This window comes from Salvelinus namaycush, chromosome 22 (assembly GCF_016432855.1).
Source record: "Salvelinus namaycush isolate Seneca chromosome 22, SaNama_1.0, whole genome shotgun sequence".
NCBI lineage: Eukaryota > Metazoa > Chordata > Actinopteri > Salmoniformes > Salmonidae > Salvelinus > Salvelinus namaycush.
In genome coordinates, this window is record NC_052328.1 from 12,308,505 (window position 1) to 12,325,414 (window position 16,910).

General features: G+C 42.2%; 2 protein-coding genes across 3 annotated transcripts in view; one reads left to right on the plus strand and one right to left on the minus strand.

Annotated features, from left to right (window-relative positions):
* Nucleotides 1-1,335: 1,335 nt before the first annotated feature.
* Nucleotides 1,336-6,080, plus strand: epcam (epithelial cell adhesion molecule). Of its 2 annotated transcripts, XM_038960397.1 has the most exons (7): nucleotides 1,337-1,621; nucleotides 2,133-2,234; nucleotides 4,192-4,450; nucleotides 4,689-4,754; nucleotides 4,835-4,997; nucleotides 5,147-5,386; nucleotides 5,567-6,080. In XM_038960397.1, exons 1-7 carry the CDS (start codon nucleotides 1,564-1,566, stop codon nucleotides 5,588-5,590), a joined length of 912 nt encoding a protein of 303 aa, XP_038816325.1. In that variant the 5' UTR covers nucleotides 1,337-1,563; the 3' UTR covers nucleotides 5,591-6,080. The 2 variants fall into 2 exon arrangements, with proteins under 2 accessions (XP_038816324.1, XP_038816325.1); XM_038960396.1 differs by having other exon boundaries at nucleotides 1,336-1,621; nucleotides 5,147-6,080.
* A 6,542-nt stretch (nucleotides 6,081-12,622) lies between these two features.
* The window catches only part of plekhh2 (pleckstrin homology domain containing, family H (with MyTH4 domain) member 2), a 63,203-nt gene continuing 58,915 nt past the window's right edge, over nucleotides 12,623-16,910 (minus strand). Inside the window, exons 26-29 of the mRNA XM_038960398.1 lie at nucleotides 16,639-16,768; nucleotides 15,011-15,097; nucleotides 14,742-14,891; nucleotides 12,623-14,535 (exon numbers count right to left, since the gene is read on the minus strand). Coding sequence (XP_038816326.1) covers nucleotides 14,350-14,535; nucleotides 14,742-14,891; nucleotides 15,011-15,097; nucleotides 16,639-16,768 — 553 coding nt within the window. The 3' untranslated portion in view covers nucleotides 12,623-14,349. The remainder of the gene's footprint in view (nucleotides 14,536-14,741; nucleotides 14,892-15,010; nucleotides 15,098-16,638; nucleotides 16,769-16,910) is intronic.

Genomic DNA, 16,910 nt, shown 5'->3' on the forward strand with positions numbered 1-16,910 from the left:
TTTCGGATGAGTTTAGCCTTTTAGATCATAAGGAATGAGATCAGGACAGATCGGAGATCAGCACTCCTACTCTGAGATGCTTTGTGGACACATTGCAGGTACTTCACTCGTAAACCTGTTAATCAGCTGTGTGGTGAGATAAAGGCTACAGGTAGATAATATATGCTCGGTAATAAAGTAAGTCAACTGTGTTGATAAGGCCATTTAAAGGGAAATTACCTGTCTGGTTTATCAGTTCCATTCCCAGGTGGAACAATCACTTGAATAGAGTGTTTTGATATGATATTTTTATTGTCTGATCAATAAAAATCTTTGATATTATCGTATTTCAGAAAAAGATCATGATTAGTCATGCCGTACAATAGTTGTACAATACATTTCTATTTAATATCGAAATATATTTTTCACTGGTGGATCAGTACATAACTTTCCACACTGCATTTACTGATGCATCTGAGAAATATGACTCATAGACAAATGAGTCATCGCCGTGGAGACTTGAGTCAGTGCATCAGCAAAACTGATCAGTGTTGTTTCAAGCTTTGGTTCAGTTTTGTGTGAAAACTTTACCTGGGTTGTTTCAATGATACTGAATCTAATGATATATATCAACAATGAAGCCTGTAGTTTGAAAACGTATTGTACAGCTGGTATTTTGCAAGGCATGTGTAGAAGAGAACAGCAGGGGGTGAGCATTGTAGGGAAAATAAATGTATCCTTTTTTACAAATCTGGATTATTTTCTCAAAACAGTTTACCAGTAAAGCCTACATATTCTAATTACCTCTCATCTCATTTTTCATTGCTATTAGTTTGATTATATATTTATATATATATATATTCTGCCACCAAAACCTCTGTTTTGTTGCGACTTACATTCCATCCCTGTGGTAGTTGATAACCATTCCTATGAATGCTAAAATGCCAATCTTACTGAAACATATAACACTTGTTGGCATATCCCTCTGTACTGGCACAGATCTACTCTCATGAATCCTCTCAAGATCCCTCCCCCTTGACTCATTGTTCTCTCTCTCTCTCTCTCTCTCTCTCTCTCTCTCTCTCTCTCTCTCTCTCTCTCTCTCTCTCTCTCTCTCTCTCTCTCTCTCTCTCTCTCTCTCTCTCTCTCTCTCTCTCTCTCTCTCTCTCTCTCTCTCTCTCTCTCTCTCTCTCTCTCTCTCTCACACAGAGAGAGGAGAGAGAGAAGGGTTGGGGAGAGAGATTGAGAGAGAGCTTGTTTCCTAATATGGTCAAGACGAAAAAAGGTGAGCCAGGTAATACCCCATACACCCCTTCCTCATTATGTAAATTAGCTGACGTCATGAGACTGACCTTTCTTATAAATGAAGCGATTCTTAACTACAGTGTCATATAGCAATATACGTTACAACAGTAAGTGGTTGCACAGGTGATACGCAGACATACCATCGCTCGTTTGGGGAACTAGATATCATTGGCGTGTCTAAACTGGTTGAACGAACCGTAGCTGTGAGGAAAAGAGTACGCTTGTGTCGTTCAGGTGTTTACTCCATCTTTGTTCTCTCGGTTTTTCTCAAATTCAGCTATGAAGATTTGGATTGCACTTCTTCTTGCGACTTTCGCAGTGGGTGCATCAGCTCAATGTAAGTTGATTTAAAAAAATAAATAAACAGGCATTTTAACAAGGTAAATGTATTCTAATCATTGTTTTCTATCAGAAATGCATATAATAATGTTTACGGTAGCCCTGACCTCTAGCCAACTTTGATAGTTGGAGGCTGTTGGCTAAAATGTGTAGATTGTGTGGGTAATTTTATTGCCCTCTGCTCTAAACTGCCTACGTATAGACAGCCAGGCCTAATCAAGCTTTTCGGTATAACACCGTTAGCTTAAATATTACAATGACGTAATTGTATGATTTTAGTTACACTCAAACCATCAGTTTCGGTGCGCAAAGGATAGTGGGGGTGGGGAGAGGTCTGTTGTGTAACCAACGCCCAGTTCGAGTTCTCTACCGGTAGGCTTAATTACACCCTCCATGGGGATTCCTTTGGCACTTCGTTCTAGCATATAATGGCTATTTCTAGCAGACATGTCAATTACATCACCTGTTAGCCTCATGTAGACTTGACCGGTTTAATTTGTCTTCCACAGGCACATGTGAGACTTTTAAGTGGGCTACATGTGATGGCACCCCTTGCCAGTGTAGCGTTATGGTGGGAACGGGTGAGAAGCAAAACCTGAACTGTTCTAAATGTAAGTACCTCATCAGTAACGGGCCACATTCATCTATTTGTAACTTTTTAAAGGTGCAGTCAAACACGATTCTTCCTGTTATTTTACATATCTTTCTCTCGGTTAAAATGATAATGCCCTTGTAAGAGCTGTTTGAAAAGATGGCCTGAAAATTCAGCCCGTTTTGGCCTGCCGGGCAGTACATTTGTTAATTGACCAATGAGTTCCAAACCTCATTGATGTTTCACTGTGGTTGACATCCAATTAATGTTGCGTTACCGCCACCTACTAGATTATTACTATTTTATACTTTGTGTGGCGAAAAGGGGGATACCCTACACATTAATAACCCACCACCCTATTCCACTATTTAAACCTGTCTGGTCCAGCTCAGGCCAATGGCGTGGAATGATGGGACACCAACATACCCTTTAACTCTTCTGTCCTATTTGCATATGCAGTCGCTTTAATAACTCTACCTACATGTACATATTACCTCGACACTGGTGCCCCCACACATTGACTCTGTACCAGTATCCCCTGTATATAGCCTGCTATTGTTTACTGCTGCTCTATATTTGTTATTATCTATTTTTTTTAGCTATTTTCTTAACTGCGTTGTTGGTTAAGGGCTTGTAAGTAAGCATTTCACTGTAAGGTCTACTACACCTGTTGTATTCGGCACATGTGACAAATTTAGATTTGACTTTAAATCTCGTACACCCAAATACTTCTCTGCAGCTGCTACCACAACCTACATTTTCTGCGACTTACGTTCCATCCCTGTGGTACAGTTGATAACCATTGCTTTGAATGCTAAAAAGCTAATCTTACTGAAGCATATCACTTGTTAGCGTATCCCTCTGTACTGGCACAGATTTACTCATGAATCCTCTCCGGATCCCTCCCCCTTGACACTTTCTTCACTGCCTCAAAGTGCCTTAAACACCAGACCCTTCTGATCCCCAGCCCCATGGGCACCCCTACAATTAACACGTACCGCTTCTTTCCCCAATACTACACTTTCTTTTGTCTAATGCCCCTCTACACACTCCTCACACCTTGGAACCTCCCTTCCACGCACTGCTGCCAAATGCCCATAAGCTTGACACCTGTAACAACGTAATGGTTTCGGCACAAAACTTGTATGGGCTAACTGAAATATCCTAACATCACTTTGTCGGGCCATAACTCCACATCAACGCTCAAAAGATCCAACAGACTTACGTTTCACTGCTCACGCCACCCAGTCTGCATCGCACCAAACGACGAGCATCACAAACACCGGGAATATTCCCCTTCAGTTGGTCCACTTTCACATTTTATGGCTGCTCCAGTAATCAATCCTGTCAACTGCAGTAATCATTCCCTCTGACCGGCAGAAACACAAACTACTATCACAAGACCACTTCAGGTTACCTTCAGAGTTCACAGCAACTCATTTTCAGCCACCCTGAAACCACATGTGGATCAGCTGAAAGGCAGGTGTCCACTTTCTCAAAATGTCACTCCTACTGTCACTAATCTTTATCCTGACCATCAGTGCAAGCCTCGGGCTCTGAACTTCGCCACCTCTGATAATTTACCCTTATTCACTTTAATTTGACCTCAGACCTCGATCCAGTGTGCGGCTTACACTTTCCACCATTCTTTGACAAACCACCTCTTTTTCCCCCGCCATCTTCAAACGATTACTGCTTTCAAAACCTCTGCCAATAACGACCGTTCCGTTTTCACCACTCCCAGACCGCTCTAGCTATATTCTTGCTTGAGAAATTACTCTTTGCTAAGCTATTTGTTCCTTTTGACCATTTTTAATTGAACACACTTGTTACCCAGAAATGATTTGATATTGCGATGACTGCATTGGACATCTTATATCCTTCCTGTTTCGAATACTGCAATGACATAGGTAGAAAAGTGTCAGTCCCTGGATGTTATTTTGACTATGAATATGATTTATTATCCCTCCTGTCAGTGATCCCCAAATGCTTCCTGATGAAGGCAGAGATGTACCGTGCTAGGAATGGCCTGTCCACTCGTACCGGAGGAAAGCCAGTCAAGACCGCCTTTGTGGACAACGATGGCATCTACGACCCAGACTGTGAGACTACTGGTGCCTTCCGGGCCAAGCAGTGCAATAACACTAAGGAGTGTTGGTGTGTCAACAGTGCTGGCGTGCGCAGAACCGACAAGGGAGACGAGAGCCTTCGCTGTGAGAAGTTGGTGGAGACCTAGTAAGTTCCTATCATGTCTTGGCATTCCTCATGCATTTTAGATTAGAGGGTTACCATCATTCATGCAGGATGTGTTTTTGGCTTTGACGTACAGCCTACGCTACACATGTGAACCATACATGCTGGATGAGTAAGTAGAGATGCCAAAGAGTGATAGGCTTCATCTCAATTCTGATGACTAGGCCCATTGTACCAGGTACTTAAATCTAATCTAGCCCCCTATCCATTTGTCCTCTAGTTGGGTTCGCCTGGAGCTCAAGCACAAGCCAGTGAACAACGCTGTGGATGCTGCTAAATTGCAGGCGTAAGTTTATTTTTATAGAATTAATGTTATAGCACTTGTAAAATGTTGTGTGGAATAACTGAACTTCTGTCCTAATGCAGTGCCATAGGAACTGCCATCCAGAACCGTTACAGCTTTGACAAGACCCTTGTGAAGGAGGTGGAGTACGACCCCGAGGCTCGCCTGATCGTCGTCGATGTCCAGAAGGAGAAGGGAGACCGCAAGGCCGACCTGTCTCGTATGGCTTACTACATGGAGAAAGACGTAAGCCATGACCTCTCTGCTTTGGGATTTCACTAAAGTAACAAAGATCAAGGCTGGAAAGATGCCGTCTGACCTCAATGGAACTTCCCGGTTAAAATAAACATTGTCAAAACCCAGATTAACCTGTGAATATTCCATGTTATTCCCAGGTTAAGGTGCTGCCCCTGTTCAAGGACCAGGCTAAGTTTGAGCCCAGTGTGGACGGTCAGAAGCTGGAGATGGAGGAGATCTTGGTGTACTATGTAGATGAGGAGGCCCCCACCTTCACCATGAAGAGGCTGACCGGGGGAGTCATCGCTGTCATCGTGGTGGTCATTCTGGCCGTGGCTGCCGGACTGCTGGTCCTCTACCTTACGAGGAGGAGAGAGCGGGGTTACAGCAAAGCAGAGGTGAGTGGTCCAATAGGTCTCATTGATTTAAGCGCTTGAAATGTGTAAAGTGGTCATGGGTTTTATTAATGCAACCCTCTCTGTCATTACTACAGTTTACAATCATCAAAATCATACTAACCTGTTGAAAAAAAAAAAACAATTTCCCCCCGATGCCTAATGTTTTGTTGTCTCTTTCAGCCCAGAGAGATGGAGGCCATGTAGACAAATATTAACCACAGAGCTGGTTCTACACTGAAATATTAAAACCTTGTATAGTGCCTTAATATAACGTGCTGTTTGCAATTGTGCTGTTTAATATTGTTACTTGAGGGATGCCGTTTTGTAAAGGATTGGTCAAATTCTATTTAGCACTATTACTACCGCCCAGCGTTTTTATTTATGAGCTGTTGATTAAAATGTTTAACATTTTGATTTAAGTGAAGATGTTAGAATGCTGTAGATCCCGCACACTTGACTCTGGACATCGGCGCCAGTTCCACTTTAATATAAAATAAAAATGTTCCACTCTAGTCAGGGACTGATTTAGACCTGGGGTACCAGGTGGGTGCAATTTTAAGTATCAGGTAGAACAGAACCAGCAGGCTCCAGACCTTGTAGGCAGGTTGAATACCCCTGCTGTAGATTGTACGGTTTCATATGAACTTTGTTTTTGATAGATTTTATGTTTTTTTTAATAAAGTATGAATTTTAAGATGTATTCTCCTTGATTTGTCTTTTCCTCTAGAACACAGGTGTCAAACTCATTCCACGGGGGGCAGAGTGTCTGTGGGTTTTCGCTCCTCCCTTGTACTTGATTGATGAATTAACATCACTAATTAGTTAGGAACTCCCCACACCTGGTTGTCTAGGGCTTTATTGAAAGGAAAAAACAAAAACCTGCAGACACTAGGCCCTCCGTGGAATGAGTTTGACACCCCTGCTCTAGAACATAGAACAGGAGATTCAGCATTTGACCCAGGTATACCTTTTTGTAAGGTCTCAATGGAAAATTACTGTGCAGAGTCAGATTTGAGGTGTGTGTATATATATCCACACAGTTGAAGTTGCCATACACCTTAGCCAAATACATTTGAACTCAGATTTTCACAATTCTTGAAATTTATTCCTAGTAAAAATTCCGTCTTAGGTCAGTAAGGATCACCACTTTATTTTAAGAATGTGAAATGTCATAATAAAGATTAAATTCTGCTTTTACTACTTCAATCACATTCCCAGTGGGTCAGAAGTTTACATGCACTCAAATGGTATTTGGTAGCATTGCATTAAATTGTTTAATTTGGGTCAAATGTTTTGGGTAGTCTTCCACAAGCTTCCCACAATAAGTTGGGTGAATTTTGGCCCATTCCTCCTGACAGAGCTGGTGTACCTGAGTCGGATATGTAGGCCTTCATTCTCACACACGCTTTTTCAGTTCTGCCCATAAACTTTCTATAGGATTGAGGTCAGGGCTTTGTGATGGCCACTCCAATACCTTGACTGTTGTCCTTAAGCCATTTTGCCACAACGTTGGAAGTATGCTTGGGGTCTTTGTCCATTTGCGACCAAGCTTTAACTTCCTGACTGATGTCGCTTCAATATATCCACAGAATTATCCTCCCTCATGATGCCATCTAATTTGTGAAGTGCACCAGTCCCTCCTGCAGCAAAGCACCCCCACAACATGATGCTGCCACCCCTGTGTTTCAAGGTTGGGATGGTGTTTTTTGGCTTGCAAGCTTCCCCCTTTTTCCTCCAAATGTTACGATGGTCAAACAGTTTGATTTGTTTCATCAGACAAGACATATCACCAAAGTACAGTCTTTGTCCCCATGTGCAGTTGCAAATTCAGACTAGTTTTTTTATGGCGGTTTTGGAGCAGTGGCTTCTTCCTTGCTGAGCGTGAGCGGCCTTTCAGGTTGTCGATATAGGACTCATTTTACTGTGGATATAGATACTTTTGTACCTGTTTCCTCCAGCATCTTCACACGGTCCTTTGCTGTTCTGGGATTGATATACACTCTTTGCACCAAAGTACGTTCCTCTCTAGGAGACAGAATGTGTCTCCTTCCTTAGCGGTATGACAGCTGCGTGGTCCCATGGTGTTTATACTTGCGTACTATTGTTTGTACAGATTAACGTGGTACCTTCAGGCGTTTGGAAATTGCTCCCAAGGATGAACCAGACTTGTGGAGGTCTACAATTGTTCTATTTTTCTTTTGATTTTCCCATAAGCAAAGAGGCACTGGGTTTGAAGGTAGGCCTTGAAATACAGGTACACCTCATATTGACTGAAATTATCCTATCAGAAGCTTCTAAAGCCATGACAATTTTCTGGAATTTTCCCAGCTGTGTAAAGGCACAGTTAACTTAGTGTATGTAAACTTCTGACCACTGGAATTGTGATAGTGAAATGTCTAAACAATTGTTGGAAAAATTACTTGTCATGCACAAAGTAGATGTCCTAACCAACTTGCCAAAGCTATAGTTAAATTTGTGGAGTGGTTGAAAATGAGTTTTAATGACTCCAACTGTATATAATGGCGTCTGTCGCCACCCTAGCAATAGTGATTCGTTGTCCAGAGCAGAATGGCGGGCTGTCAAGCGCCTGCCTATTCCTCTTTGGATTGGTGGATACATCTTATTGTTTGAATTTGAGGGGTGTTAGCTGCCTGTGTTCAGTGGAGAGCTACTTGCCACATGAATATGCATAGCCATCTCGACAACTCATCTTTTCAAAGTTGCCAGGATGTCGAGTGTCCTGTATCAGTACACAAGCTAAATATTACGAAACTTCTATTTGAGCAAATATGCCATAACACATTGCCACATGTCTCAAGGTTGAGGGAGCGTGCAATTGGTATGCTGACTGCAGGAATGTTGCCAGAATTGAATGTTCATTTCTCTACCATAAGCCACCATCGTTTTAGAGAACTTGGCAGTACGTCCAACCGGCCTCACAACCGCAGACCATGTGTATAGCGTCATGGGTGCGAGTGGTTTGCTGATGTCAACATTTTGAACAGAGTGGCCCATGGTGGCGGTGGAGTTATGGTATGGGCAGACAAGCGACAAACACAATTGCATTTTATCGATGGCAATTTGAATGCACTGAAATACCATGAGGAGATCCTGAGGTCCATATATTTTAAGGTATCTGTGACCAACAGATGCATATCTGTATTCCCAGTCATGTGAAATCCATAGATTAGGGCCTCATGAATTTATTTCAATTGACTGACTTCCTCATATGAACTGTTACTCACTAAAATCGTAGAAATTGTTGCATGTCGGCGTTTATATTTGGATAGGTTGCCAAATAGGACTGTTAATCCATGTTATGTGGACATTGCTTCCATCTTTCTCTGTAGTGCCCCTATTACTCTTTCTGATCCCACAAGTCCTGAGTATGTCAGTCAATCCAGTAGAAAAGCTAACGATGGTTTTATTTCACTTTGTTTACAGTTTTGTCACTGAGACAGTTTTGTTATTCTCCCCAGGTGAAAAGACTCAATAGGGCGTGGTCACCTCTGGTCTCTGCTCCATGTGTGTCACACATTCAGTATATGTTGTGCTCTGTTAGAAATGCCACTGAGTGTCTGATCTTTATAGACCTTGCTATCATGGCATCATTGACACTTTTTGTGGGGGCTTTTGAAAGTATGCCTGTATTTTTCCAGGTATATTCATTACATACAGATGACGAGCTATGACCATGAACGCTCAAATGTGTGAATTGTTTATGAAATATCTATTATCTCTGAGCTTGTATTAATATTAATATAAATGACTTTCAATTGAGAATGTATTTTCATGCCAGTCAATTGAGAAGGGCCTGTGTGTAGATATGACACCACCTGTTTCATGAGGCAGCAGGTAGCTTAGCAGTTAAGCGCATTGGGCTAGTAACCGAAAGGTCGTTGGTTCGAATCCCCAAGCTGAATAGGTAAACAAATCTGTCTGTGATCTTGAGCAAGGCACTTAACCCTTATTGCTCTGGATAAAATGAACGTGGTTAGTCAACCTCTGAAACTGTTTGACATCACATCAACCCTGTTTGTTAAGTTTAGGTCCACATAATTCTCTATGAATAGGTATGCTATTACTAACCAAGAGGTGGACTGAGTTTGTGTGAGGCATGCCATCTCAGGATGGTAAACTGTATTTACTGCTCTCTTATCAGAGCTGTTGGTGTCAGAATGTCAAGTCAAACACTAAGGTCATAGCACATCAGTAGAATTGTAGTTAACCAGTCTCTCTATGCATACAGGCTAACACCACAGTGCCCTAAAAACTCATCACTAAGCTAAGGACCCTGTCTGCGGTGCAAACACTTAAACGACACTCAGCTCTCAAATTAAGTGGACACTTCTGATGACGTATCATGACGTCTGATGAGTTGTGTTTTCAGCCACCGGTAGCTTGTGGGTGCTTTATATGCGCTACAGTTAATTCTGAGTGCAGGTCTATTTATATTAAATATATAATTATTAATATATGCCTACTGTAGATAGATAGCAAATTAATTATCTAACTAAGGTTAGCCTGCCTAGCTGGAACTTATGAAGTTAAATGTTTTATTTCTACAATTTCCAAAAGATAACTAACAAAAACATATTTACGAGACGTGTTTGTGCCGTCATGTGCATTAGTAGCACAATTTCAAACTTATTTGCATTCATTTTTATTTCTACTTCTATGTTGACTTCTCTATTGATGATGTTTTTAAGTTTTTCGCAGACTTTTCTTAGCGGATTCCCCTAAGGGAATAAGGCGAGGGTAAGTGGACGAGGGTGTGTCTTTTAAGTGTTTGGAGCACAGCCCCTGGGACTAAACACCTCCCTCTGCAAATGGATCCTGGACGGGTTGCATCACATCACTGGGGCTAAGCTTCCTGCCATCCAGGACCTCTATACCAGGCGGTGTCAGAGGAAGGCCCTAAAAGTTGTCAAAGACTCCAGCCACCCTAGTCATACACTGTTCTCTCTGCTACTGCACGGCCAAGTCTAGGCCCAAGAGGCTTCTAAACAGCTTCTACCCCCAAGCCATAAGACTCCTGAACATCTAATCAAATGGCTACCCAGACTATTTGCATTGCCTGCCCCCCCCCTCCCCACCTTACGCTGCTGCTACTCTCTGTTATTATCTATGCATAGTCACTTTAATAACTCTACATGTACATATTACCTCAATTACCGCAACTAACCGGTGCCCCCGCACATTGACTCTGTACCGGCACCCCCTGTAAATAGCCTCGTTATTATTTTACTGCTGCTCTTGAATTATTTGTAAAAAAAAAAATGTTGTTGTACTTTTCTTAAAACTGCATTGTTGGTTAAGTAAGCATTTCACTATAAGGTCTATTTGTCGCATGTGACAAATAACATTTGATTTGAATAGTGAATCTCCATCTGAGAGAAAGATTATTAGCCATAATTCCAAGGGTTACGATTGACCTTCTTAAACAGTGTTGCATTTGAAAGGTGCAGGGTAAGAGATAATTTCCACATTATTAACACCAGAAGCTAACTATGGAAAACCTGTCTCAGCTTACTCACATTGTTGGGTTTGGTGTTTGGTTCTGGAGATTCTTCTTTTACTAGCAGTATGGCTACGAATAAGTAGCATTTTTGGATGTGGCACTGTCATAGGTGTTTCCAGGTGTCAACATCGATTAACCAATGAATTGGACACCTGTCTGTAAAACTGTTATAATCATGCATTTGGTACATGACTTATTGACAAAGGACTTCCTTTCTCACTGGAGTTTCTCTTACTCCTTAAAACAAGAACTAAAATACTACACAAATATACAAAAATAGCCTTAAAAATTTACAATTGACATTTTCAATAGTCATTACAAATTGCTTTCCCTATGTTTCCCATTAAACTCTTCTTCTGTTTTCCTCCTCTCCTAAGCAACACAAAGTGCCTCTCTAACTAGTTTAGACAGGTTTGGGTGTCATATATTCCCCTTCCGCCCACTGTTCCTGGAATGCGGGTGTGTCAGTTCCCCGAATGGTCCTATTGAAACCTCCACAGCATCAGCCACAGAGAGAACAACAGTCAATACTACTGGGAGATATTGTATATTTTGGAACAGGTTTTTTTGAAATAAGCCTGTTTTAATAGGATAATTACACTGTTCAAAATGGCTGCAGGCAGTCGGTTAACCCTGGACCATCTCTGTGGGGATTCCAAATGCATGTCAGAAGCACAACTCTAATGGTGTCAGTTTGCCAATGGGGTTTATTTAAATATTTGTACAATAATGACAATTTCAAAAGATGCATTCTACATATATTTATATAAATGTATGGCATATCAAAATAAATACCTAAGTCATACAGTATAAGCTTGTATTTGGGAATGACTCGCAGCATGAACAGCAAAAACACGCATAAGGAACAACTAACATACAGTTCAAAACGGGTTCAGATTCTAATGAATGAAAAATATGCTTTCCAGTTCATCTTTAAAGTAACGTCATGCAAAATGGAACAAATGGGTCATGCTTTGCTTTAAATTCAATTTGTCAACTGTCACACCCTCCCAAACTCCTTTCACTGTAATACAAAAACTGCACTCCTTTACTTTTTCCCCCCTCACAGGCCCACAACACATATACTGAATACTGGTAAGTAGTTCCCTCATTCTTCATCCTGGCTGTTCTGAAAGGATAAGTGAAAACAACATGGTGGTCACTGGTCACCTACCAGTAATCTAGGTTGAGTTTTGGACCATTTCAGTTTCCCCACACAACAGGCCACTCATTAACCAAGAGGTGATAAGAGTGGTGGGGAGTAGGAGTCTACCGTGTCTGGTAGAGACTTCACCATTCATTTTCTGTATTCAGGGTTCACTCTAAAATTGTTTTAAGCTTTGTTTTACTATTGACAGTTATAGCTGATTTCAGGATTGTAACATCGATTCTCTCTCCTTAAATAAAAATCATCTGATTTATTCATTTCAGTCTGGTTAAACAAAGGTTAAATGTAAAATAAAATAAAAAATGTCAGTCTCTGAACTGTTTAATCAACATTTTCGCAGTCTCCTGAATTAGCCTAGTGTGCATTGGCGCACATGCGCAACTGGCCCGAGCTGGTTTGCCAAACTTCATAATAAATACATTTTATTTTAACTAGGCAAGTCAGTTAAGAACAAATTCTTATTTACAATGATGGCTTACACCGGCCAAACCTGGATGACGCTGGGCCAATTGTGCGCCGCTCTATGGGACTCCCAATCACGGCCGGTTGTGATACAGCCTGGATTCAAACCAGGGTGTCTGTAGTGACGCCTCTAGCACTGAGATGCAGTGCCTTAGACCGCTGCGCCACTCGGGAGCCCATAAATAATGCAACTTCAAAATCCCTTTGCTAGTTATACAATCATATAACTAAGAAATTCGATGGAATGTAGCAATGATATCCTTCGCCACCGCCATCTTAAGACAGATATTTTGAACCAGTCATGACTATTCAACAAAACAATAAATCATTTTGAAGTTACTTTCCAGCAAATTTCTTATTTACATGATTGTATATAACTAGCAAGGGAGTTTGAAGTTGATGTAGTATTTATGTAGTATTTCCTCACCACGTCATAGGGCGCGGCCATCTTTTAAAGGGGCAGTGCAGTCTAAAACATGATTTTCCTGTGTTTGATATATTTCCACACTATAAAGGTTGGAATAATACTGTGAAATTGTGAAAATGCCCTTTTAGTGTAAGGGCTGTTTGAAAAGGGCGCCTGACATTTCAGCTTGTTTGAATGGGTGGGATTTGACACCGCCAAGTGACATCACCAGGCGAGATAAGTTAATAGACCAATAACAAAGAGAGTTTGCCCTCATCTCTGTCAATAAAGGCTGGTTTTAAGGTTACACATCCCTCCAATTAGGCCCCTCACTCAGGCCACTCCCAGAAAGTCCCAGAAAGTCCCAGAAAGTCCTTCTGTTACCCAGAAAATGGTATTGAGATTTTAAAAAACAGCTACATTGGACTTTTAACATACCAACTACTAATAAAGCAGTCTTTCTCAATACTGTACTGTACATGCAACCAACTTTGCATGAAGTAAGCTTATTCATCTCTCCACTCCAATCATAATGGGCCAGTTGGCTAAAACAGCAGCCAACCACAACATCCTATGTTATCCTATATCCTTTCAGTAATCCTGTTCTACATGGCACTTGTTTAAAAGGCTATGTCATAGGCTGATCGTGTTGGTTTACTTTACCTTATTTCACACCCAGAAATATGAACAAAAAAAAATGGTCCTCTGTTGGAAACTGGCATTAATAACAGAAGAAAAATATCTGGAGGCGCTATACAACGGCGACCCTGGCCGTGACCCCACTCCTTGTGGGTGTCTAATGGGGAGTTGGGATATGCAACAAACATTTGGAGTACACACTTGTGTGTAACAGGACAAATATAAGCACCCCCAAAATTATTATTATAATAACAGAGGTACAAAAGTTAAAAGGCAGGAAGTAAACTGTGTACAAAGTTACAAAGAATATAAAACAAGCAATAGAAAATACTGAGAAGCTTAAACTAGAGAAGGCTTTAGAGTTTAAGGCTGTCTGTCAATAAATAACACTGACCTTGCTCTTTGGTGAGCGAACAGAAGAATCTACAGCGGATGAATTAAAGTGCACAGGGATGAGAAAAAGCTCACTATGGACCATTGTACCATGTACCCACTGTACCATGCCATAAGTCTCTGCACTGGAGTTCGTCAGTCCCCTGTCACGTGATCAGAGACGAGACTGGGTGGCGTCATTATGCCACAACGTAGCACAACATTTTGCAATGGGAAAAGTAAATGGTTGTTTCTTTTTGGACTGGTTAAGATTGTACCCCCCTGTTTCACTCCATTTCGTACCTACTGAACACAACCCTGATTCCATGTACTCTGCTGATCCCCTGGCCTGATATAAATGTATGTAGCTGTACTTGCAGCTTGTAGAAGGGCGATCACAGGAGAGTAGGTGCCTTGCTAGGTCTGCCCGCCGCTGGTGGTGATTTACTCCTTAGCTCTTTGCTCTTGAGATTGACAGGCTGAGCCACCAGCAAGGCAGGGGCAGAGAGGTGGTGGGTGGCGGCTTTCTGTTGATGGGCACTGTTGATGTAACTGGAGATGAGAAGAGTCATCTCCCTGTTCTGCAAAACAAAACAGAACCTTTTCACCTCTTTACATAAGTGCAAATCTACTTGCACATAGTTAACCTGAGCCTCTGAAATCGGAAATGGATGTTGAGAGAGAGAGTAGGAGAGTGAGAGTGCACAAGGGAGTGAGTGAGAGAGCGAGGGAGAGAGAGAGAGAGGGGGATAGGGAGAGTGTGTTCTTGTGTGCCTCACACACTAACCTTGGAGGTGGCCATAGTGAACAGGTGTTTCTCTGTGGGCTTGTCTTTGGTAGCATTACTGCCAATGCTCTGGCTTACCACCAGCATAAAGTCCTGCCTGCAGCCTCCAAACGTCATCAGGTTGTTATAAGGGTGGGACACCAGCAGTTTCTACACAGTAAAGGGGGAACATGGAGAGTGATGGGCGTAGTGAGCGGAGAGACTAGTGGGAAAACACAGGAAACCATGCACAAACCAAAATATGAAAAGATGGTTGTAGAAATGCTTACAATGGAGTTGTGCTCCAGCACGCTGATGCCATCCTCGTGCACTGCCAGCCACAGGCGGGCACCCTGCTCTGGAGAGGGCGTGATGGACTGAACGATCACAGGGTCAGAGAGACAAATCAGGGGAGAGCACAGAGAAAGAGCGATAGGTGGTTAACATCTTCAATCAATGCAAGGAACACATATATATGCCTGATTACCGACAATGATAAGACAGCCTATAGGGAGGAGGTCAGAGACCTGGCCTTGTGGTGCCAGGACAACAACCTCTCCCTCAATGTGATCAAGACAATGGAGATGATTGTGGACTACAGGAAAAGGCGGACCGAACAGGCCACCCATTAACATCGACGGGGCTGCAGTGGAGCGGATCGAGAGTTTCAAGTTCCTTGGTGTCCACATCACCAACGAACTATCCTGGTCCAAACACACCAAGACAATCGTGGACAGGGCACGACAACACCTTTTCCCCCTCAGGAGACTGAAAAGATTTGGCATGGGTCCCCAGATCCTCAAAAAGTTCTACAGCTGCACCATCGAGAGCATCCTGACCGGTTGCATCACCGCCTGGTATGGCAACTGCTCGGTATCTGACCGTAAGGCGCTACAGAGGGTAGTGCGTACGGCACAGTACATCACTGGGGCCAAGCTTCCTGCCATTCAGGACCTCTATATACTAGGCGGTGTCAGAGGAAGGCCCAAAAAAATTGTCAAAGACTCCAGTCACCCAAGTCTGTTCTCTCTAAACTGTTCTCTCTGCTACCGCAAGGCAATACATTGCCTCGTTATTGTTCTGTTATTGTGTTACTTTTGATTCTTTTGAGTTTATTTGGTACCGGTACCGAGTCAATGTGCGGGGATACAGGTTAGTCAAGGTAATTTGTACATAAAGGTAGGGGTGAAGTGACTATGCATAGATAATAAACAGCGAGTAGCAGCAATGTACAAAACAAATGGAGGGGTCAATGTAAATAGTCCGGTGGCCATTTCATTAATTGTTCAGCAGTCTAATGGCTTGGGGGTAGAAGCTGTTAAGGAGCCTTTTAATGTGTTACTTTTTATTATTATTTACTTTAGTTCATTTGGTAAAAATGTTCTTAACTCTTTCTTGAACTGCACTGTTGGTGAAGGGCTTGTAAGTAAGCATTTCACGGTCAGGTCTACACCTGTTGTATTTGGAGCATGTGACAAATAAAGTTTGATTGATATTGGACGATAAAACACACTGCTGACTAAATCATGGCTTTTATAAAGGCTAACTTGTACCTTGTAAGGCTAAGTGTGTACCTGCAGTATATCGTCCAGCTGGTTGATGTATGGGTTTCATTTTGTGCCAACACACACACACACACACACACACACACACACACACACACACACACACACACACACACACACAGCCATTTCTGTGGTGTTTTTTTGTTTCTAAAAGTGCCAATATTAATGTGTGCACCACCACATTGTCTCTTTGTGTGGTGCAAGTAATAGAAAAAACCCAATGCTCAGTGTGGCCAATGAGGTAGCCCAAAATGTCAACAAATAGGTAAATGTTCAATAGGTAAATGTGTATGTGGAAGTATTTTTAAATAAAATCATTGGTCTTTGTCCAGTACATAAACACACACACACACCTCTGCTTCAAACAGCTTGGCCCCGAAGAAGGGCCACTTCCTGGCCACAGTCAGGTAGATGCGTACACACTCGGATGAACTTCGACCCCTGAGTGATGCCCATCGGGTGGACAGACGCTGGCGCAGTTGCCTGGGGGGTGGGAGAGGGTAGTTCATCAATGACAGAGTGTGTGTGAGGGGGATGAATAAATGACTAAAAGTATGTGAATCAGACCAAGAGAGAATAATAATTACCCCTCGAGAGGTGTGTATAACTTGGGTAAAGAAGGAAA